The sequence below is a fragment of the Primulina huaijiensis genome, chromosome 4 (genome assembly GCF_012295235.1).
Source record: "Primulina huaijiensis isolate GDHJ02 chromosome 4, ASM1229523v2, whole genome shotgun sequence".
Classification (NCBI taxonomy): domain Eukaryota; kingdom Viridiplantae; phylum Streptophyta; class Magnoliopsida; order Lamiales; family Gesneriaceae; genus Primulina; species Primulina huaijiensis.
The window spans coordinates 23335734-23358761 of NC_133309.1; the positions used below are offsets into that span (position 1 = coordinate 23335734).

Genomic DNA, 23028 nt, shown 5'->3' on the forward strand with positions numbered 1-23028 from the left:
TATTACAACGAATAAAAAATTGGAAAATTTTAGGATTTTCTAGTTGAATTTTTTAATACGTAAGGGTAATGTATCTCATCAAACCTAATTCATTAATTGATTAAGAACAACATGCGTCTAAACAAATTAGTGTTACTGTCATGGGACAATATAAACACTATCCTTGGGTATGTACCGGATAAATCATAGGGCTAAAGCAGTAGTCTATAAACCACGCTAGTCAGGTAAGTAAACTACACAAATCTTGTACGACAGACTTGTCCGAAAAAATGTTGATACGAGGAATCGAACTCATTACCATCACTCTTTTCTTGTTCAGATTCATCAAATTACAAACAAGATGCATAGAAAAAAGAAACAAAAACAAAGTGGGGGAGATTTATTTTGGCTAAAACAATGGCTACGTACAGAAACTCAAATTTTTTATTTAAAAAGTAAAGAAACGGAAGAAAAAATAATCTAAGCAGCAAACTTGGACTTGATCTCATCGATGACTTCACTTCCAACCTGGAAAGCTTTGCTCAAAACATAATCAGGAACAGCCGGCGTCGAAGCAAACAGATTCAACGGAACGATAACCGTGCCAGGCAACTGGCTGTTGAAAGCAGTGAAAATCAGGGCCTTTTGGTCTCCAACATTAATCTGGAAATGCACCAGTCCCCTGGGAATCACAAACATCTGTCCAGGGCCCAAGATCTTCGAGTGAAAAACATTTCCAGTTGTTACAAACCCCACGAGAAGTTTTCCCTGGATAACCACACCTGATTCCGTTGCACGAGGGTGTGAATGAGGAGGATTCAACCCTCCAGGAGCGAAATCCACCCGGTTCATAGAAATTCCCATGGTATTCAAGCCTGGAAATGCCAAAACATTGCCCTGAGTGGGAAGGCTCCCGAAGGTGTTGTTTGTGTCACCTTCTTGGACAAACCCGTCGAAGAAAAAATCTTCGGACGTAACGTTTGATGCCGGTTTACAGGGAAAACCATTCAGTGCTATGCTGCCTGATAAATCCGCGACGCAGAAATCTTGTAAAAGATCAGGATCAGCTGAGTGAGAAGGAAATGGTGTGAGCAGCAAAATTGTTAAGAACATGCCATTCAATGGTGAATATTTTCCAATTAAAGAAGCCATTAAAGCAGCTTATTTGAAGGATTATTGCCTGTTGGATTGTGGGTTAATTGGTTTTTATTGGAAGATATTAAAATAAATTAAATTTTGAGGTAATATTATTTTATAGATTTTTTGGCTTTTGAGTAATGACAAGAGTGGGGAAGTGGTTTGGGATTAGTTGTTTAACTAATTACATTAATTATATATTAACAAAGACTTGTAAGTTGTAATATTTAAAAAATGGTTTGGCCTCTTCTTGTCTTAAATTTCTGAAAATTTGAATTTGTCTTGATATTTAAAGTCGTATTTATTAATAATTTCACAAAAGTGGATGTAATAATTTACACATAATGATCCATTTTTTATTTCATTCTCTCCACCACATCTAATTTTTTTTTAAAAAAATAAAAATAAATGAGTAGGTCTCTTGTGAAACGGTCTCACGAATCTTTATCTGTGAGACGGGTCAACCCTACTGATATTCACAATAAAAAGTAATACTCTTAGCATAAAAAGTAATACTTTTTCATCGATGACTCAAATAAGAGATTCGTCTCACAAAATACGACCCGTGATACCGTCTCACATAAATTTTTACCAAAATAAATTATGGTTTGGTTTGGTTTGGTTTGGTTTGGTAAATTATCATGCTAAAGTCTAAACGTAGGAGAAAATTTCTCTGCTACAAAAAATCATATACATATTATCTTTTAAAATTTATTTTCTATAGTTTCCACTTAATAGAATATTGTATCAATATTATGTACAAGTTTAATCAAAATGAAGTCGAATTGTCAACGAATTGGTCAATAAATTTTAGTCGTGAATGTGAAGTGTTGTAAGAAAAGCTCGAATAGTTTACATTCTTATTAATACAGTTGCACAAATTGTCCTAAAACAAACAAAAAAAAAAAGCATGAATTTACTCTCCAAGTGCAAGATCTGTAGTAATCTCTAGTGTTGCTGATTGTGTAAGTACTTGTACATAGTTAATGATTAAAAAAACTGCCTTTTCAAGAACTTTCCCACATGCAATCAAGATACAAGAGAACCAGGAGCTCATAAAGAAGAGAAGCCAGGCCTCAGGGCTTTCGCGTTCAACGGGCTCGTCGGCGTGACATGCGATCCCAATGCTTAATACATGTACAGGTTTCTATATCCTAACTTGTGGAGAGAAGAATGGAGAAGAGAACAAAAAAGAACACTGCAAGCAAAAGAAATAGGGGGAACAGGTCAGATTTCACTGAATTTCAAGAAAATTTTCCTGGTCTTGCACTCTTTTAACTAGTTTATTATTTATTAAAGGTTTTCAAGTCACCCTCAGCGAGGGAAACAAAGTGAAATTCCGAGTAAACACGAGTCATGCCCTTAGAACTAAAGGCCTTAGCAACATGAAAATAATTGTTTTAGTTGTTCTATCTGTAGGCACTCGACTTGGGGTGTGCCAAGTAGAGTACTTTGAAATCTCACCTGAAGGATAAGTTTCAAGCTTCTGAATCCTCTGCTAAAGATTTGGTTGAGTCCCTAATCTGCCGGAGATGTTGAGCTATTTCAGTCAAGAGTTTAGTTCCTTCGCTTCCTCGTTGCAGCGTCATGGCCGCATGCTTTAAAAATCCACTGTCTGCTTCAATGGTCCTCAATCTCTCCCTTATTAGAGATACCTCTCTTTTAAGGCTACCCTTTTGCTCTTTTCCTATGATCACACATAAAAGGATAAATATCTAAGTTCAGAAGAAGAGAATGGGAAAAATTCAGGAGCAATAACAGTAAAAGGACTGAAGAAAGGATGTGCATCATTATTTTTTCTATGCTACACCTGACGAATCATTCGTTAGGTCTGAGATCACCAATTATATATACAAACTCGAAGAGTACTATATCGTCGTTCGCTTTTAGAGTTATTCATATCTACAAAATGGTTTTTCCTACAACACAGTTTCCATTGAATTGTTGTTAACTCATGCAAGATTTTTATGACTCCTATTTATGTCCTACAAGATCCAATAATGATCAATGTTATCATTATATAATACTAGATTATGATAATCCAAACTAGACATTCGATACCTTTGCATCCATCTTCATTACTGATTGCGACGCTCTCAGAGGAATTGCATAGTTCATCTGAAGGTGAATTGATCTTTCTCTCAAGATCTGTCAATAGACCAAGAAGATAAGATCTCTCGCCCTCGAAATCCAAAGACGATTCGTTTGGACTCCCTCCCCCATCCTCCATCGAATTATTGGGACGTTCATTTTCATTTCGATCGGCTCCATTTGAGCTCCCACAATCTGATCTCTCACCATAGGATGACAAGGACTGAGACTTCATATCTTGATAATCTTCATCAGCATCAATTTCACATATATCACTTCCTACTTTCTTGATAAGCCCATACTTTTCTTTGTACGTGTCCAGTTCCGACTCCAAAGCCTTTATATCTTCCTCCCTCTTCAAAAGCATGTCTTTCATCACTGGCAGAGCGTCTTGATCGTATTCCGCCTGTTCTTCCATCATTCTCTGATATTGCTCGGCCTCCATTTGCACAGCTGCTTTCTCGGCTTGCAGACGAGTTATCATGGCCATGGCATTATTGGCTGCAACTGCAGAAGCACTTCTTTCTTCATCCAACTCCATGTATAGAGCTATCAAGGATTTGCGGTCTAAACGAACCTGTCTTTTCAACAGGTTCAAGATGTCTCCATCTAGTTCATTGAATGAATTTGCATCACTGGGTTCAGGAACACAATCGATGTTTGGTAGTTTTCGACCAACCTTGTAGCCCCATCTAGGACTAGCTTGAGCTGAATCTGACAACGGGATACCAAAAAATCTGGTCCCTCTGGCAAAACTAGGGGTTCTGCAAGAATCTTCAGTTATTTCCTCTGAATCTGGTAGCAATGGCACCGAAGCCGACTTTACATCATCTCTTCCTATTATAGAACACAAGAAAACAATTAAGCATCAAACACTTGAAGATCCTATTACAGACATAGACAAGTTAAAGAAAATGTAAGAAAAATGTTTCACCTCGATTCTCTCCATTTGGAGCATCTTCATACTCAGAGAGCTCCTGCTCAGCATCTGACATAAACTTCAGCTCAGTGTACTTAACGTGTGGTAACAATATGCTACGCCCCTCCTCATTTCTCCTCGCCAGCAAGGGTGCTCGAGGGGATGGGGCCGGAGCATTCATAGACAAACTCCGTCCATATTTCGAGGAAGATCTCGGTTTCAGAGCCTCACCACAACAAGAACACAAGTGTGCACCACTCTTTTCATCTGATATCTCTTTACCATCATCGCCATTTCCCAAATTCATCAGCAACTTCTGGTTATCCTCCACAAAGCAATCGATATCCTTGTGCAGAATCCCAACAAGGGACTTGTACTTATCACAGTCGGAATCTTTCTCCGTGGCGAAAGACAGAAGGCACCCCTCACACATGGTACGCAAATCGGATAGCTTCTTGTGGACATGGCAATACGCGAGAGACGAGATTTCTTTCTTGTGAAGCTCACAGATGGAATCGTTGTAGTAAAAGTTGGAGTTCCTGTGTGCGAGAAGATGATCTATTCTCGTGCAAAGTAAGCATGGGATTCTCAGCTCAAAGTACTTGGCGAATTCATTCGAAACAAAGGCGAGAAAGCCATCGACGAAAAGCAATATTATCATCACCCATTCGAGAATCGCATATATCAAGAAATGCGGGAATTTCCCGAGCTTCTGCTCCACGAAACATTTGAACGATCCCACCGGCATTTCGAAGCTTCCTATGAACCAAGAAAACCTCAGAATCCAAGAATGTGACACAGATTATCACAGACACGATTGATCAGAATGGTTCTTGCTATGGAAGGAATCAATCAGAAGTTTCAGAACCGAATGGACGACTAATGGAATAGATCATGATCATGGCAAGAACAGGTGAATCCCAGATCATGATCTGTTTCCTTTTTGTGTCTCTTCGTTAGTTTTCCTCTTTGTGGCACCTTTGCCTGTACGAGGAAGAGTGGCAAACAGGTTGTTAGATTCAGAGGTTGCCAAAATTTTGTTGGTTTTTGAGATATTTGTGGTAAACAAATTTCACAAGTTCGATTTGTAAAGTAGGAATTGCCTCCTCAATTAACGGTTCACCGTTGTGAAAATTGAATGATGGTCATAATATATATTATTTTTATAAAAAAAGAATTCTTCATTCTCAAATGCCTAAGAAGTATACTTTTACTACTTCACCAATATTTGAGAGACTTGCTTTTGAATCCTATTTGTGTTAAATCTATGTCAAACTAAAAACTTTCACGCAGTCTTCGATTCACACGAAAAATGTTTCGGTATTTTTTGGACTCATATGTATTTTTCGGATTAAATTCGATACAAAACATTGCAAATATGAAATAATATATGATATTTGAGTGTTATGTGTTTCATATCTGGTACAAAAGATAAAATTTTGAGTAAAATTGAAACAACTATATTAATATCAATATTTACTACACTTGTATGTGTTCTCAAATATCATATATTAGTATCAAATCTGAAAGAGTTGATATTGAAGTATCATATATTAGTAGCGCATTTTAAATATTTTTTTTACTGATTTTAATCTAAAAAAGACGAGTCGTTAATACAAATACTTGTTATATATGTTTGGATACTCAAAAATCAAATATTAGTAGCAGATCTGAAACATCTCGTAATCGAATAACATATATTAGTATCATATTTTTAATGTTTTGCACAGATTTTCATCCAAGAAAATACGTGTTATTAATACTAATATTTGTTATACATGTTCAAGTACTCAAAAATCATATATTAATGTCAAATCTGAAACAACTTGTAGTCAAATATCATATATTGATATAATATTTTCAATATTTTGTATTAAATTTCATCCTAGAAAATAAGTATGGGCTAGTGATTGCAGAAATATTTTTTTGCGAATCATGGACGGCAAAAAAAATTAATATGACAGTAACTGAACACAAATACAACTATGATGTTGGAGATTTATTGAAAATATCTAATTATTTTTTTGTAAAGTCCTATGCCATTCAGATTTTTTATTACCTTTATTACACCGTGAGTTAATTTAATTTTATCCAATCATATATTAATTAATTAGCCATCAAAATCTCTATACTCTTCCTAATTAATAAAAATGTGTGATTTTTTAAAACTTCCTCAATTATTAATTACCTTATTCACAGTTTTAATCTAGAAAACTATTCCCCGTATATTTATTTTTTCAGTTGATGGGGTAGTATCACATTCACTGGGCGCCTCCTATATTTGGCTATATATTCATTATTAATTTTCATATATAATCAATTTTAAAATTTATAACTTAATAATTAAATGTTTTAATTTCAGTGATGGAGTTTTTTATATAATGAGAATGATTGATTTTACCTAAATTAATTTGGTTACATTTTGAAACGTGACGTTTACATCACAGATGATTGTCTCAAGCTCGAGCAACATTTATCCTTGTTTTAGGCGGTTGAATTGACTAAAAATATATTTATAAATACAATACACTTCCTAATAAATTACACGATCCACTAGACTCGTTGACATCATGGTACTTATTTATAGCATATCCAAAGACTTAATTTATGCAGCTTACATGTATATACAGATAAAGTAAATGTCATAATGGATGAAACCATAAAATACTATTAAATGGATCGCTATATATAAATCGAAGCTCGTCGAGGAAAATACACTGCCATTTTGATTACATATATGTTCATTCTTGGCTCCACAATTCTTCTGTCGATTCTCAACCATTTGATCAACTTCTTCTAGCATTATTGAATTGAATTTTCTTAGTTATTCTAATCAAGAATTCGAGTAAATAAAAAACTTGATGAACCAAATTAATTTGACATTTTCTTTTTTAAAAAATTGTTTCTAACCATTTATTGTAACTTTATAATTTAATTTAATTATGCATGGAGTGTGTACTGTGTGTGTGTTATTAGGATACCTAGAATCATACTTCATTCATTCAACTGTGGTTGCATGACCATTGATCTGCATTCTCATTTTCAACATTACCAAATTGCTGCTGAATCCACAAACCATTATTGTCCCTGCAATCTAAATAATCGGCGTTCGAATACGATGCGACAGGCAGTGATGCCCTCACATGACCGTAGTCGGCCGGGATAATTTCCTGCCGTAAAACCGGCATTGCGGAATTTTCGGCAGGCGGTGCGACCCCTAACTGCAACTGCGACAGGTAGTCATTTGTTGGTGACATCTCTTGCTGATGATTCTGTCGATAATAGGCCAGTTGCTGCAGAACTGCCTGAAGTTCCTCCTCGGCGAGCTGAATCTGATATGAAAGCTGTTGTATCTCCACCAAGCACCCGTAAACGGGGTATTTATCGCGCATGGTGGCCTGGAATTTCATGGACTTCATGGCGATGGCTTTCTGATCCGGGTCGAGTTCTCTCAACGTGTTGACGATGTTCTTCACCCCGAACAACCGGTGCACGTTTTGGAATATCTTTGGCTGATCGGCGGGGAAAAACGGGGCGAGGACGCATTCGGAGGTACACCTTCGTCTTTGGTACTTGCACGCGGCGCATGCCTGGCCGGAGCCACTCTTTACTGTCATTTTTGTAGAGGTGGCATTCAAGAATCTATGAATTCAAGAATGAATGTGTGCATAAATGGGATTTTTTTCCCTTGTAGTTTAATGTGATTGAATCTATGTTTGTGAAGAACAAGAAAATAGATTTAGAAAGGGAAAAAAAGAAATTGGTAAGTATAGAGATTTATGTGTTTAAAAGATAGAAATGGGAATTCTATTGTGGAATGGGAACAATAGACTCGATCCATTTATCATCTTCAATTTTAATGTAAGATCAAATCTATTGGTTAAAATTAGTGGAGATTAAAAAAAATTGATCCATTGTAGAAATTTTCATAAGGAAGAGTTTGAATAAGTAAAATATAGGATAAATAGAGGTGCGAAAATGTTGGAGATGGTTTCTTTGAAAGTGTGACCGTTGGGGACAAGTGTTGTTACCTCGGCAATCTCTTCAAGGTTTCTTGCGAGAAAAGAGGAAGAGTCTAAACTTCTTGACCATTCATCACTTGGTGCAAGTTTAGTATTTTTTTTAATTTTAAATGTTAATTGTTTATTAGTTAGTGTGATTTATTTTAGTTAAAGTGATAGAATTTAGAACGGTTTTTGTTGGATTTCGAAAACACTATCAATTTTGATTTTGATGCTATCAAAACTTGTTGTGTTTCTAATATTTTTACTCAAATGTATAGTTGGAAGATATCTCAATTTTCCTCACGTATTTTGATGATATTTCACAAGACAATATTCCAAATGACTAGCATCCAAAACGGTTGGAAATTAAACTCGATTATCTAGAAATCATATTTGAGATAGGTCGAGTGAAATTGGATTTTATCAAGGCGAAATAGCGATCATAAGATCCGACTAGCCAAACATCCTCAATCCAGATGGTTCGATAGACCAGCTCTAATATTTTGCCGATATCTCTCAGCTAAATTATTGTAATGGAACGATTCAGTATGCGTGGAAAAGATAATACAATTATTTACAAATCATGATCTTCAAATGTTGAAGTCGGAATCGAAGCTTAAGAAGCTGATAATTCACGATGAAATTGTTGATAATGTTCAAGTTGTAGAAAGAGTTCAAGAATATACACAGTCAAGTATTTCAAGCATATCTCTCTCATATAAACTTGAAATTGAGCGATTCTTATTATGTGGAAAGGTAAGAAAAAAGGCTAAAACTTTTATGTTTATCACTTTGCCTAGAAATCAACGAATGAAGAGCTATATTCACCTGACCAGACCATGTTTTACCCAACCGTTTTGCTCATCCACTTAACCGTTTTGCTCATTCAACTGTTTTGTTCATTCAACTATTTTGCTCATTCAACTATTTTGTTTCTGAAATCGGAACACACCAACAATCTGCTAGAAAGTCAAATATGATTGTTGCAATGTCAGAAACAGTACAGAACATTTTCCAACGGTCATATTATCGTGTCAAACGTATATATCGCTCTTGGAGGGTATATACACAACATCTTGAAAATCAAATACAAGCCTTTTCCATTGAGGATACATTTGAGTGACACTGTAATGGATTAATTTCCTAACATAGACAATCACTCCTATATACAATAAAGATGGACTGCAAAGTTTAGTTGAGTGAGAGTCTTCACAAAAAGATATTAAAAATTGTGTTTATAGTCTTGACATAAAAGACGTTAAACATTATGCAGATTGTGAAGCTGTGGCCAACAATCGATAGTGTGTTAGAAGTTTCGATTAGGCAATTGATAATTCCAAAGTCGAAAAGGATTTGTACAAAAGGTTGCATAAATTAAAGTCTTCTAGTGAATCATTCCAAGAAGAAGAAGAGGTGACGTAAGAATTGTTAATCTTCGAACATTCATAAAAAAATTCGTGCATATTTATTTATTGCATTTACTTACTTTTGCTACTGTTTTTTATAGGCATTATGGAAGCATTTTATGTGTTTTTCAAATAATAAAAATTGAATACAAAGTGTTTGATAAAACAACCAAACAATTCTTATTATTTAAACTTTCATACTGTTTAAATGTTATTCAAAATTTTTAACCGATTTTTTAGATTGATTATTTTGAATTTCGTCTGTTTGGTTTTAAAACTAAATTCGATTTAATTTCTCATTGTTCGATTCATTTTTTAACATTTCAAAAACCAACTATTATTATATCTCTTTTAATCACAAAATCTTTTAAAGAGTTTATTCATACCTTTCTAAACTCTAACTCAATATTAACAATTTTTTTATTATGTCGTTATACCGTTGTTAAACGACGACATATTTTTAAAACTTAGATAATTAAAAAAATAAATGTTTTATGAGTTAAAAAATTTATCATTTTACTAAAAATTAACGTTTTGAAACATTTTTTTTGTCTAAACAAAACTCAACTTTAGCCTGTATTAGATTTAAATTTTTATTTCCAAATACTTTTTTTTTCCTCAACTACTTCTTTATAATGTCTAAAAAAATTGCTTAAAAAAACTCGAAGCTCTTGCAAAGAGTCTCTAATTCTGCCAATAATAGTGTCTTTATGACGACAAGCAGAAATTCTTGAAAATGGCCTGTGCAAAAAAATTTCTCAAAATATGAGAAGGGAATCATTGTACTCAGGTGAGCAGGAAACAGATTCGAAGTGGCCAAAGTCTTGTCTATTCACAACTTTGTATCGGTAAATAGTTGGATATCTGGAGCTAAGTACAAGAATTGCGTCCAGAATCGTGATATTTGTAGAAAGAGATGGCAAAGGTCACCGTCGAGAATCGCCCACCGGATAGAGTTTATTTTACCATTCCGAGTAGGTCCGTTGTTCTTGACCCGTGCTCTCCACTTCAACAAGAACCGGATGACAGATTCATGAGACATTATCCATATCAGCAAATTGGGATCATCGTTGAGCATCATGATGAGCACAGATTTTCGTATTTTCACAGAAAAATTTTTGAATTTCTTCACTTCGCTGTATAATGGAAGCCTCCAGTATTCTATAATACAGTTCTGGGCTTTGTATCAGTTAGCTCAAAAGCCCGTTCAAGATGAGATTGAATACATCATTATATCCAAAATCGAACGGTAGCTAACCTCATATCTTCAGAATGTAAAGGAGCATATTGAATCCATGTTAGTTTACAGCTTCAAACAAGAGGACTTGGGGTTGGAGGTGGCCTCTTTCACACATTGTAAGAACATCATTCCAGCCACCAACAACCTAGTTACAAATCACAGACGAAGAACGCATTCAAAAATATATGTTATTTATATCAGGAGATTCAACAGATTAGGAAATTTTACCTTCACAGTTTTGTCATCATACATTACCCACTGTTCTTGATCACGGCTGTAGGCAAAACAGTGATAGTGTTGCCCATAGTAACAAACCTAAAAGTCCCAGAATTAGTAAACCTTTAAAAAGGAGACCCAAAGCAACACAAACAAACTAGGTAAATTGGCATCCTCGCTGGAAGTCAAGCACTCAAATTTGTTCGATATGAAATCAAGATCTTTGTTTTTGTGGGGAAAAAATATGTTGAAAAAACTGAAACCATGCATTCACATCAATTAAAAATCAACTGAAGAACACGAATTGTAGGAAATGCTAAAAAGGACAGCTGGTTCAACAAGTGAAAAACATGGCTTGGATCGACTACAACCATTGATTTTATAGATTAAATAAAGTAAGATTTCGGTTCAACAGCCAATTAAAAAAAATGAATACAAACATTTTTTTATGGGCTAATGCACAAAGTAATATGAAGTAACATCGTTTTTTTTTAAGAAACGATATTTTATTAAATACTTGATAGCTTTTAATTACAATAAACGGACTAATAATCCACTCACGACAAAATACTAGACACCCTAGCCCTATCAATTACACAAGAGCTTAATCTCTCAATAATATTGATATTGAGACGTTTTGAAAGTATGCATGAGATCCAATCCAAGTAGATATTTTGATCTTAATCTTTTCCCAACACTTTTCCTCGTATTTTCAATGTTGTCAAAAATTCTTCTATTTCTCCCTATCCGCATAGACCACTTTCCAAAAACTTTTGCCTCTCTTGCCAAGAAAGAGTCCAAAATCAGAAAATCTGTATCAAATAAATCTTGCGTTGATTTCGGCACCATCCAAACCAATCTCAGTTCTACTAAAGCTCTCACCCACAACCCACTCATGAATGTACAATGAATCAACATATGATTTTGCGTCTCCTTGTCATTACAACACAACACACACCAATTTGGGCACAAAGCACATGAGGCTCATCTTTTTTGCATCATTTCCAAGGTAAACAACTTACCCAGAACCATTGTCCACGAGAATACTTGAATCTTTGTTGGAACCAGAGCTTTCCAAATAACATTATAAAATGGAAAAGCAGAAAATTACCGCTCGTAAAATAAAGACTCAAATAAAGATTTGACAGAAAAAAGACTTGACGGATCCCCACCCCATACTCGGACATCATCTACCCCTTCAATCAACCTGATCCTATCTAACTCTCCTAATAACGCACTCAACTCACACAACTTCTCATCCCTCAAAACCCTACGAAAATGCAAGTCCCATGATGGGGAAGAGGACGAATTATCAAATAAAGCAAAATGAGATATAGGCATATTATGAACCGAAGAAAGCTGAAATAAAGACGGATAAAGATCCCGAAAGGAATAATCGCCCCACCACATATCCTCCCAAAACCTGACCTTGGTACTTCCTATAATCAATGTCCTCACTAATTGATGAAAACTCGGGTAAGATCTATAAATTCTATAGGCATCTGATTGTCACGTTTCTTGCTAAACTCACATCTCATCCATTAACTTGTAACCCGTATTTACTCTGTATAATCTTTTTCCATGTCCCGTCTTCTGCGTAAAATCTCCACCACCATTTCCCCAACATAGCCTTATTCCTCAAACAAATATTTCCAATACCCAACCCCCCTCAATTTTTGGGTTTGCACACCTGATCTCAGGCAAACAAATGACCGTGTGATTCACCATCAGCTTCATCCCGAAAAAATCTCTCATAATCTTTTCCATCGCCTCCATTATGCCTTCGATACCCTAAAAAGAGACATGAAATGCATCGGCAAAACATTCAGCGTCGACCCCCCTCCCTCGACAAAAATGCTTTCTTACAACTTGCCAACTTCTTCGACAGATTATCGGTTCCTAAAACGAGACTTTTAATGGATTTCCTCCTAAAGGCACCCCAAAATACTTAATTGGCTATTTCTCTCTACCACACCCAATTTGCTGAGCTAACTCCTCTACTTCTTCTTCTTCACAATGGAGACCTAACAAAACTCTTTTCCCAATTGATTTTCAACCCTCACAGCTTCCAAAAATCTGACATAATTCTCCTTCTTGCCAAAGAAAAGTGCACAAACTGAATATGAGTTATCTCTACCTTATCTCTACCCACCTCCATCCCTCTAATCAAGACCACGGCCTTGGCCTTATCAATCAGCCTCCCCAACACATCCACCACCATAATAAACAAAAATGGGGACAAAGAAAAAAAAATTGTTTCATGATCTCTACAGAAGACTATTGTAGGCTACAAAAGAACTAATAGCATCATCACAAAATACCAACTTCAGACTTACTCGGAATGGATTGTTGGAATACTATGTTTATATCAGGTGCAACAAATAACATGATTATCACTTTCTCACAAAATATACAGATGACCATGCCAGAAATAAATTGGGATTCCAAATAATTCAGAGCAGCATACCATTGATACCAAGGAATGTCTATTTTGTGGATCAAGACCTCGGTACAAAACACTGATGTCAGTCTCAGTAGATAAGGCAGCCAATGTTGCTGTTATATCTTCAACACTCTCACAAGTATTCTGCCAACCTAGGACTAAAGGCAAAGAACTGCATTTAAAATTACAAGCAGCAATGCCCACTCTTTGGCATGTACAGAGTATAATGCAAAAAGACAAATAAACAAAATAACTGCAGGGTTACTGCATGAAATCGCGAGTTACCTATGGTAAAAACATGTGGTGGAGTGGAGAGAATATGATGAATATAATTAAGCATTCCACAACCACCAGCATCTGGATCACAAGCTAACTGGTGATTCATCTCAACAAGGTTCAAAAGCTCATCAAAGGAGCTCTCTGGGCACATAACCTGCAGGGTAAAACATTAACAATCTAATTCACGGAGTTGCATGAATCATAGTTATAAAAGGTGAGCGCCTGGCTGCGCCGATGCGACAGGCGCAGCCAAATGCACCCGTTGTGCCTGGCTAATAACCCATGCGCAATAATCCAGGAGAAACACTTTAAACAGGGGAGGGCCTAATGCCTAGGCGCGGTGCTGCTGAAAGGCGTGCGCATTTGCGCTTGCAGCGTACATATATAATATAAAATAATTCAAGCCCACAAATTTTAAAGCCTAATAACAAAGCTCGTCCCTATTTAATGTTTAAAAAAGCCATGCAATATGCATGCATACGTTTCATATCCCTTGCGGTCTTGCTCAAATTCTTCCTGGGTCTGCAGCTCTGCCCCTCTGCCTCAAATTCTTTCAGCGTCTGTGCGTCTCTACCTTTGCGTCTGCAATCCGCATCTCCCTCTCTGCTGCCGAACATTCCAATCTCTAGAGCTTTAGCTTCTGGAGATGATGATGATGGTACAGTTGAGGAGGATGAAGATGAATTTGATGATTTAGATTTTTGAAGTTTTTTTTTTATATGCTATGATGACCTTATAACTTACTAATGAATTTTAGATGATTGGAGTTGTTTTTTGTTATGATTTATACTACATTATCTGTTAATGGATTTTTGTTTATATTATTTGTTATCTTTGTGAAAAATATTTATTAAATAATATAAATTACTTTAGATATGTCAATTTTAAAATTTGTGTCAAATGCACTTTATTCGATAAAGCGTGCGCTTCGCCTTGTGCCTCAGGCCCCAAGTCACCTTAGCACTTTAGTGCAAGGTGCGCCCCAAATAATTATGGCATGAATCAATGCTTTTCAAATCGCACACATTATTTTAAAAGCTAATTTCACCATACCACAAGCACCATAAGCATAAGCATTATCACAATACTTAGGTCTAAAAAGACATGCCTTCATTGTTCTGAGAGCACTCGCATTGATATTATGAAAGAAAGATGTGTACTTCAGATGTCGGGACTCCAAGCCACAGCTGTAACAGTTCATTCTCTCAAATATGTCCATTCCAAATATTGAATGAGCAATGCAAGAGCCATGGCTACAGTCCCAAGAACCCGTGCAGTTGCTATCTTCCGATTCCGTATCAGACGCACAAGGTACATGAGTGAATGATCGGTGAAGACAGTTGAATATCACACCCAGCACTTCAGAAGCGTCATTCATCTGACCCTGCAGCGTTGACAAACTTGAATATTTGAACTACTTTCTGAGCTCTTCTGAGCTCGAGTTTCACGAAAATGTATTGAAAATATAAAGCTCTAAAATCAGAAATGAAAAAGTTCATAGTAACAACAGGTGGCTTCACCTCCTGGTAGAAATTGCTCTCCGGGTACAACTTGCTCAAGGCAACTCTTAAAGAGGTAGGGGCAACAGCTTCCCTTCTGTTATCAGTAGATCCCACGCTCAAAGCAATGAAGATTACATGTAAGGCACAAATAACACAAGGATCGCCAATGTGAACATGTTCTGAAGATGACCTCCGCAAAAACTCATCTCGGAATCGTCTTAGATGCCACAAGGACTCATTGACAAAAAAAGAGACGGGATCAATACATCAGATTCAAGGAAGCTGTCACCTTGAAGACTACAAACAAATGGAAACTGTACATATTTAGTGAAGAATTAAATAGCATAGTTCAAATACCAACCTGTATTATGACATTGAGAAAGCAATTATATTCGCCAACATCATTTGTTAACCCTGTTCCATATGAATCTGTTCCACTAGCACTATCCGCCCTAACTTCACTGTCACTGATTTCTAGCAGCTCCTTTTGTGGCATGGGTGAACTTGACATCGACGGAGATTTTTTATGTGCATGGAATGTGTCTGGCACATGATATTGGACATGTAAGTATATACACAAGTCGCAAAAATATGTACTTTCGTCTGCCTAACTTGCACTGATCGAGAAGACAAATTAGTGGTTTCAGTAAAGTAAGAAATTTTGGGTTGGTAATAGTAACAAATATTCACTAGCACACAACCCAAAATTTATAGTTTTCCTCAATCATTCAATTGACCAAGATATATAGTTTTGAGGTGGATAATGACTACAAAAGAATTAAAAGTATATTCAACGAAAAGAACAAGAGGGCCGAAATTGACTTGGTCCTACGTGTAATCAATCACAATTCAAAATCATTTGGTTCTAAATGAGAATTTAATTTCAAACAAAGCCCACACACCCGTCTACCAGTATATTAGGAATAAATGTTGTACAACAACAATGGTACTGATGATGAAGGGACACATGCAACAACATAATGCAGAAAGATAAGAACTCAAAATATAATAATAAGCATATGATGTTAAAAACTCCAAACAACAAACTGGAGCAAGAAAAAGGCCAAGGGAATATGTGGGAATAAAATAAAGTTTCATTAGATATAATTCCTCTTGGCATAAAAAATATGATCCTCAATATTTCTAAAAGAACCCAATAAAAGTAAAAATTATGTTAAATATGATCAAACAGAAGATTCTTGGAAACTCCTGAGTAGAGTTAGAATCATAAATAAAAAAGGAAAACAAACAAAAAAGGACACCTACCGAGGCTTTGGAGTACAGCTTTTTCAAGGTCAGCTTGAAACCTTTCTTCATCATCATCCTCTGCCTGAAGCTGTCTCAATGTTTTTGCCCCACTTTCTACAAAACGAGGGCTATCTAAATTTCAACCATACTAATAATTGATTCAGTTTATTAAGCCATAAAAGGCATAAATTAAGAGCAAAAATGTACTAAAAAGATTACAGATAATAACAAATAGATTAGTACTAGTAGAGCTAATCAATGCAGGAAGAGGGTGTGAAGCGTCCTCAACTTGAATAATCACTATTGGTTTTGCATCAACTTCTACCTAAGTTATGAGCAAATAAGAACAGTAGCTCCACAATCCATCTAAAATGTAGCCTTCCAGAGAAAGAAAGATAAAATGATGATGGCAATATGTTATTGAATGCATTTTTAGAGCAAAATACATTTACAACATCATTTTGTTAGCGCATGCTAAACAGAATAAAGCAACCACATATTTAATTGTAACAATATGAATATCTTAAATTGTTGTAATTGAGAGTGGCATTCTTTCATATTTGAAAAAATGCTCCTAAAGACTTGGTTGAAATAGACAGAATGCATAAAACTGAGACCAATAATAACTGTCTCGTGCTGATTCCTCCTCCACGAAGGTAACGCGTCCAGCAAAAATAAATGAAGGCATTGTCCCACAAATTTGTGGCAAACTTATCATCTATGGCACACTGTCAAGACACTGCAACTATAACAAGAAATGTTCATCTTTTAACATTTATTTCATCACCATCCAACAGTTTGCTTCCTTATAGAGGAGGGTTGCAAGGAAAGGCAAGGATAATCCAGTGGAAGAAAATAGAACACCACACTTAACATGATAGGCAAGAAAAATTTCAAAATAAACAGCACAAAAGCACCAAAAAGATAGATATCAGCTGTTGTCCATCTTTACCCGCTGTAGATCAAAAACACGGGGACTCCATAACACAATTACACATTAGCTTTTTAGATTAGTAAATACTCAATTGCTAACAGACTGTAAGAACAAACACACACAAAAGACAAGAACGAATTGCAGTACGAATAAAAAAAATAGAATTTCCACCGACGGTAACGAATGGTAATCAGATCAATAGACCACTTTTTGTTAAAACTGTTTACCACCATCAGCAACAAGAATTTGTGCAGGCACTGATTGACCAACATCATTATCTTCTATTTCTGTTGTCAGTGGTGCATGCTTTCCATCGCTCAACTTAGCGAGGCCCTTATGCCGTCTACCTCTCCTTCCTGGCCGGCGATCAGAAAATAATCCATCCTGTGGATTATCTCCATTTTCTAAGACTGCAAGTAAGATTATCCAATAGGATGTTTATAAACATTTGGCCAAAGTGACATAAATAATAGGGCTAATATACTTTCGGAAAATAAGATCAAAACACCAACCAGTTTTCAGCATATCCCCATTAGCCTTGTTCTTTGATAGACCTTCAGAAATGTCAGTAAACCCATCCTCCCGCATCAAAGGCTCCTAGAGAGCCAGATTAACAAAATATTTATAATCAACACCATTTTTAACTCCAAACAAATCCAACCAACTTTGGACCTTTAAACTGGGAACCAAGAGAAATGAACCCTTACCTTCCTAATAGTTGTCGATTGCTCAGTGGCATCTTTCTCATCATTATTGTTCTTTGTGTAAGCATAGGAAATTGGAACTGTTTCGGACTTTTTAGATATCTTCAAAAAAAATTTATTTTGCTCCGCGAGATGCTTCTGTTTTGCCTCATTTTCTATTCGTCTTTGATACTCCAAAGTTTCTTCAAGCTTTCTTTCCTCAGCTTCAAGTTCAATTATGCGCCTGTACTCTTCCTGTAGTCGCAAGGCATCTTCAATCTCATGAACCTCAATTTCGGACCCCGAACCCTCCTCGTGATACCCACTGGGAAGCAATCTGAAGTAAGATAGCAATAAAGAAAACGAAACTTCAAGAACCAAAAGAAAATAGTGCTCTTAATATGTTTTGCCGGAGAAGGAGAAGTATACATCTCTTCAGCGATCTGATCATGTGGTTCATCAGGATTAGTAGCCTGAAGAAGCATTAACCAGAATCAATAACAATTAAACAGCTGCCAGTATCCTAGAGTTCAATAAATAGGAGGTTTAGTCATTCATTTCAAACCTTTGTGTCCTTGTTCTTCCGGCTCTCCTTGCTCTTTTTCTTATCCTTTGTCCTGTCATTCACATTTTTTAAAACATCAACTCGAACACCAAAGCCCTTCTTTGAATCCAGTGCAAGTTCAGCTAGAAATGCCTCTCTGGCAGCATCTGATTTTTCTGTGGCATCTTTCTCTGCCATATCTTCCAAGCGAGACTGCAAAAAGATGAATAATAAACATCTAACTCGTATAAAAAGGCACAAGTAGAGTTCATATATATTTTACGAAAAGCCGTGAGATACTTACCCGCATAAATGACTTTACCAGAGGGATTAAGACTGATTGGAAATCTTGAGTGGAAGTAGACTCAAGCTTAACCTCCAACTGCTGCATCCCCGTAACTATTCGCATAATTCTTGCATCTAATTTGCTTATCTGAATCACTAAAAATGTGAGATAAACCAGAAATGCAGATACATGACTGACAATAAATAATAAAAATGCGACTAATGTACCAAACCTCAATAGAAACTTGCTCTTTCTGTCGTTGTATTGCAACTTCTATGCAAGAGTCCACCTGATGCAGGTAGTCTTTTGTTCTCCAATCATTTTCTTCACCAGATTCTAGGTCACAAAGATGAGATGTTACGCCACTATAAGTCTCCTCAAAGCCAAATTGGTTAATATTCAGAGATTCTGCATCCTTTAGAATATTTGTTATGACGTCCAACTCAAATCTATTGCTGATTATGGTGATTTCATTGTCATTTTCGATGAGCTCTTCTCGCCTTTTCTTAAGGACAGAGTCATAACTTCTATGGACGGAATCAATCACATGCTCTCTTTTCTTTCCCTCTTCCAAACAGAGATCTTCCACAGCCTGTAGTGCCTCCTCATAACTTATATGTTCGCGTTTTCTATCGCACAAGCCTTGCAGGTGATAAGATTCCTTCTCAAGCGACTGGAGAATTTCCGAGCCTTGCTGAGCCTTTTCTTCTCTTGCATGAGACCAGGATGTCAATTGTTCAGTACTTGAAGGGCCCATAAATATCCAGGATAACAACGCTTCGGAATCGAGTACAACACCATCAGCATAGCTGACATGCGAGGAAGCCGTTGAACTGGAATCATCGTTAGCAGCATCATCACAAGATAAGCGTTTGGGATTGCATGGAAGAAAATGCTCATCAAGCACCAAAAATGATGCATCTTGGTTAAAACATATCTTCTCCATAATGTCATTTCCCCATATTTTGGTGTTTGAATCATCTATGGCATTACTTTTATCAGAATATCTGCCTAAACCACAAGAATGAAATATTTCCTGCAAAAATGTCAGAATTTTTTTAAGTTCTGGAGCACCCAAAAAACATATGCAATCAGGCGTTTGGTCCACGTTGGCATTAAGAAGCTGTGACCCACACGCAAGACTCTGAAGCTCCTCCACAGCAAAGTGCATGACCTTGCTAAGGTGACTAGATGCAAGACATTTGTTCTTGATAAGTGCCTTGAAAACAGTATGGATTCTATCAAGAAGCTTTGCACGCTCAGGGTCATCAGACAAAGGCCAATTTTCATGAAGTAAACTTTCCTTACAATTTTGATCTCCATCACAGTCCATCCACTCAACATCTTCAAAGTCTCTGCTATCCTGAGTACTGAAATTGCAATTATCACCCAATTTCTTCTTTCCAGGTGATGAATCCCACTCAAATTCATTGCAATAAGTATCAACAAAGGATTCTTTCGCATCATCATTGCCATTTCTGGGGAATGGCTCATCAGGAGACTCAGTTGTCTCAGATTTCGAATGTTTTTTAAGCATCTTAACTGCTGCATTTAACTCCAAAGGTCTCCAAGAACAGTTAAGAAGCATTTCAGCCCAATCGTTTTCCACACTTTGGGGTATGGTTGACTGCATTTTGGGCAATAAACTACCCATATGCTCCTGCACAACATGCGGCATGAAAGAACCAGCATCAGGAAATTTCTCGTCACAGCGACAGCACATCCAAAACTTCCACGCTTTATGTAATTCCCCAAAGGATAGGACTTTATTGAGCAGCTCACTTGGTGAACCATCTTTTAATGAACTGAAATGTGCCTTTAAATCCGAAATTTTAATTCTGAGAATGTCTTTCTTCTTATCCGAACTCATCGAAGTCCAATACGATTGGACCCAATCTCTTCTCTCTGCTGAAGACGCATTCTTCCTCGCATTGCCACTTTTCCTTCTTTCTCCTACTCTCTGGCCCAACCCTGGAGCAGAATCCAGCCCCTTGCTACTGTTATTACTTCTGTCCCCATCATTCCCCGAATTAGTGGAATTGGACTTCTGCTGTAGAAGCCTAGCAGCAGCCACCCTAACTTCTATCTCTTTCCTTCGTTCTTCAGGAGTCTTGGTCGCCTTCTTGATTTCGTTTGGCCTCCTAGCCTGAACCAATCTCAGCTCCATTGGATCCTCAGTAGCCCTCCTAATCGGAATCAACCGAAACTTTTCCTCTCCATTGCCAAGATTCTTCATCCAAGTCGAGATAGATGCAATATTTGACTTCTGAATCAAAGATCGGAGTTCAGCTTGAACATGAGCAACTCGAGCCTCAGCAGTAGGAATTTTCTGTTGATTCTCCTCCTGCAAACTCTCTTTCGCAGGGTCCACGGGGTTCTCTATACTCAAGGCCTTCTCACACTCCACCACCACCTCTTCGTACTCCTTCCCATCATTTGCAGCCTCATACAACATATTCGCATAGAAGTGTGCAAACTCAATAGAATTAGGGGACAAACTCACGGACCTCCTAGCACTCTCAATCGCGTTTTTCAAGTGGCGCTGTTTAGCATTTGGGTCATTAATAATCGAGGCCACTTTCAGACACACAGTCCCCTGAACACGGTGAATCAATGCAGAAAATGGAGAATTCTCATGTTTCAAGCACAAATCCTTCATCAACCTCAGGGCTTTGGTATGATTCCCCCTCCTCAAAGCCGTTAGAGACCGCTCGCATTCAGCCTTTATCGAAACATAGGATGCAGAAGAAGGGTTTGCAGTGGTGACATCACTTTCCAAATCCCCGGTATCAGATTTTCCCTGTGTCCTAGTGCCAGGGTTTGGGGAATGGTCGGGTAAAGGAGCACCAAAATCAACAGCGGCAGGATCGTCAGAAGTTGCGGCGGCGGCGGCGATATCTACGACATCCGCCGCCGCCACTGATTGTGCCTGTGAGGCCTTGGAGCGAGGAGCGATACTACGCTTCTTATGAACCATATCAGATTTTCCCAAATCTACTCAATAGCATGCATAAATTCGCAATTATCCGCGCACATAAACGCATGGGCTGATCGATTGTAAGTACAAATGTGGAGTACAGAGAGAAGGAAACTTACTCGGAAACATCGGAGAAGGACGATCGGAGAAGAGACGGATATCTGTATGTATATATATATATACACAAGCGGAGCTGTATGTATAGATGAGTATGTAAGCTTAAATGTAGACGAACACACCTAACCGGCTAGGCAGGAGAGGGTTGGTTCTGTAGTGTGCAGTTAAGGTGGGAGATGGATTTTTGTGCCAATTATGGGAAAATGAGGAATTAATTCCATTTGTCAAATTTATTTGTAATTTTTTTTTATAACAATCATTCTTTTATTTTTATTAATGATTTAGTTGAGTTTTAAATCCAATAAATTAATTATAAAACACCTTAAATTAAAGTTTTAATTATAATATAAAGTTTATTTTTTGCATAACACCAAAACATAATATAAGCAAAAATATTGATTTGTATCTACCCAACATAATGCAGGTATATCAGTTCAAAATATAGGCAAAAACTTGTGTGAGACGGTCTCACGGGTCGTATTTTGTGAGACGGATCTCTTATTTGGGTCATCTATGAAAAAATATGACTTTTTATGCTAAGAGTATTACTTTTTATTGTGAATATCGGTAGGATTGACCCGTCTCGCGGATAAAGATTCGTGAAACCGTCTCACAAAAAACCTACTCCAAAATATAATTATTTGTCTTCTCTCTAAATGATAGGTTGAGTCCGATCACTACCAAAATAAGTATATATGAACAATCAAAACATCCGCTTAAGTCAAGAATTTCTTAGTCTTGTGGTAAGTGTGTCTCAATATCCAAATGTTTTTGGATTAGAATTTCACTTGTGTGAGTTTAGATAGATATAATTATTTTATCCAAATTGTATCAAAAATAAAAATCAATCTGATCAACGATCAATGTGAAACTAATGCGAGTATAAACACATAACACGAAAAAAAAATTTAGGAGATTTATGAAGTTTATTTTACAATAATCATTTTTTTAATTAATAATAAAGTTAATATTTAAATTTGAAAAAATATTTATAGAACACCTTAAATTAAAGTTTTTTTAATT

At 36.6% G+C, this 23028-nt stretch overlaps 4 protein-coding genes across 6 annotated transcripts; all 4 read right to left on the reverse strand.

Moving 5' to 3' along the window:
• Window positions 1-276: 276 nt before the first annotated feature.
• LOC140975525 (germin-like protein 5-1) lies at window positions 277-1226 on the reverse strand. The gene has a single exon (XM_073439269.1). It carries the CDS (start codon window positions 1129-1131, stop codon window positions 460-462), a length of 672 nt encoding a protein of 223 aa, XP_073295370.1. The 5' UTR covers window positions 1132-1226; the 3' UTR covers window positions 277-459.
• A 705-nt stretch (window positions 1227-1931) lies between these two features.
• LOC140975524 (probable myosin-binding protein 5) lies at window positions 1932-5166 on the reverse strand. The gene is made up of 4 exons (XM_073439268.1): window positions 4142-5166; window positions 3178-4044; window positions 2581-2803; window positions 1932-2314 (listed from the first exon to the last, which is right to left on the reverse strand). The coding sequence occupies exons 1-3, from the start codon at window positions 4872-4874 to the stop codon at window positions 2595-2597; spliced, it is 1809 nt and encodes a 602-aa protein (XP_073295369.1). The 5' UTR covers window positions 4875-5166; the 3' UTR covers window positions 1932-2314; window positions 2581-2594.
• Window positions 5167-6822: 1656 nt separating this feature from the next.
• On the reverse strand, window positions 6823-7860 carry LOC140974781 (LOB domain-containing protein 27-like). Its single transcript, XM_073438269.1, has one exon. It carries the CDS (start codon window positions 7741-7743, stop codon window positions 7129-7131), a length of 615 nt encoding a protein of 204 aa, XP_073294370.1. The 5' UTR covers window positions 7744-7860; the 3' UTR covers window positions 6823-7128.
• A 2472-nt stretch (window positions 7861-10332) lies between these two features.
• Window positions 10333-22184, reverse strand: LOC140975526 (uncharacterized). Of its 3 annotated transcripts, none has more exons than XM_073439272.1 (15): window positions 19144-22184; window positions 18930-19058; window positions 18647-18838; window positions 18511-18554; window positions 18106-18418; window positions 17911-17995; window positions 17626-17808; window positions 16483-16578; window positions 15578-15759; window positions 15235-15450; window positions 14823-15098; window positions 13721-13868; window positions 13460-13593; window positions 11005-11091; window positions 10333-10921 (listed from the first exon to the last, which is right to left on the reverse strand). In XM_073439272.1, exons 1-15 carry the CDS (start codon window positions 21886-21888, stop codon window positions 10835-10837), a joined length of 4917 nt encoding a protein of 1638 aa, XP_073295373.1. In that variant the 5' UTR covers window positions 21889-22184; the 3' UTR covers window positions 10333-10834. The 3 variants fall into 3 exon arrangements, with proteins under 3 accessions (XP_073295373.1, XP_073295371.1, XP_073295372.1); XM_073439270.1 differs by having other exon boundaries at window positions 16483-16596; XM_073439271.1 differs by having other exon boundaries at window positions 16483-16596; window positions 18106-18406; window positions 19144-22183.
• Between the last annotated feature and the right edge of the window lie 844 nt (window positions 22185-23028).

Coding starts and splice junctions, on each gene's coding strand:
- LOC140975524 (XM_073439268.1), bottom strand. CDS start 4,874: ATGCCGGTGGGATCGTTCAAATGTTTCGTGGAGCAGAAGCTCGGGAAA. Junction 4,045..4,141: donor TCCAAATGGAGAGAATCGAG/GTGAAACATTTT, acceptor GTTCTATAATAG/GAAGAGATGATGTAAAGTCG. Junction 2,804..3,177: donor TAATGAAGATGGATGCAAAG/GTATCGAATGTC, acceptor GTGTGATCATAG/GAAAAGAGCAAAAGGGTAGC.
- LOC140975526 (XM_073439270.1), bottom strand. CDS start 21,888: ATGGTTCATAAGAAGCGTAGTATCGCTCCTCGCTCCAAGGCCTCACAG. Junction 17,809..17,910: donor TGGGGATATGCTGAAAACTG/GTTGGTGTTTTG, acceptor TCTTACTTGCAG/TCTTAGAAAATGGAGATAAT. Junction 15,451..15,577: donor TTCTCAATGTCATAATACAG/GTTGGTATTTGA, acceptor TTTGTCAATGAG/TCCTTGTGGCATCTAAGACG.
- LOC140975525 (XM_073439269.1), bottom strand. CDS start 1,131: ATGGCTTCTTTAATTGGAAAATATTCACCATTGAATGGCATGTTCTTA.
- LOC140974781 (XM_073438269.1), bottom strand. CDS start 7,743: ATGACAGTAAAGAGTGGCTCCGGCCAGGCATGCGCCGCGTGCAAGTAC.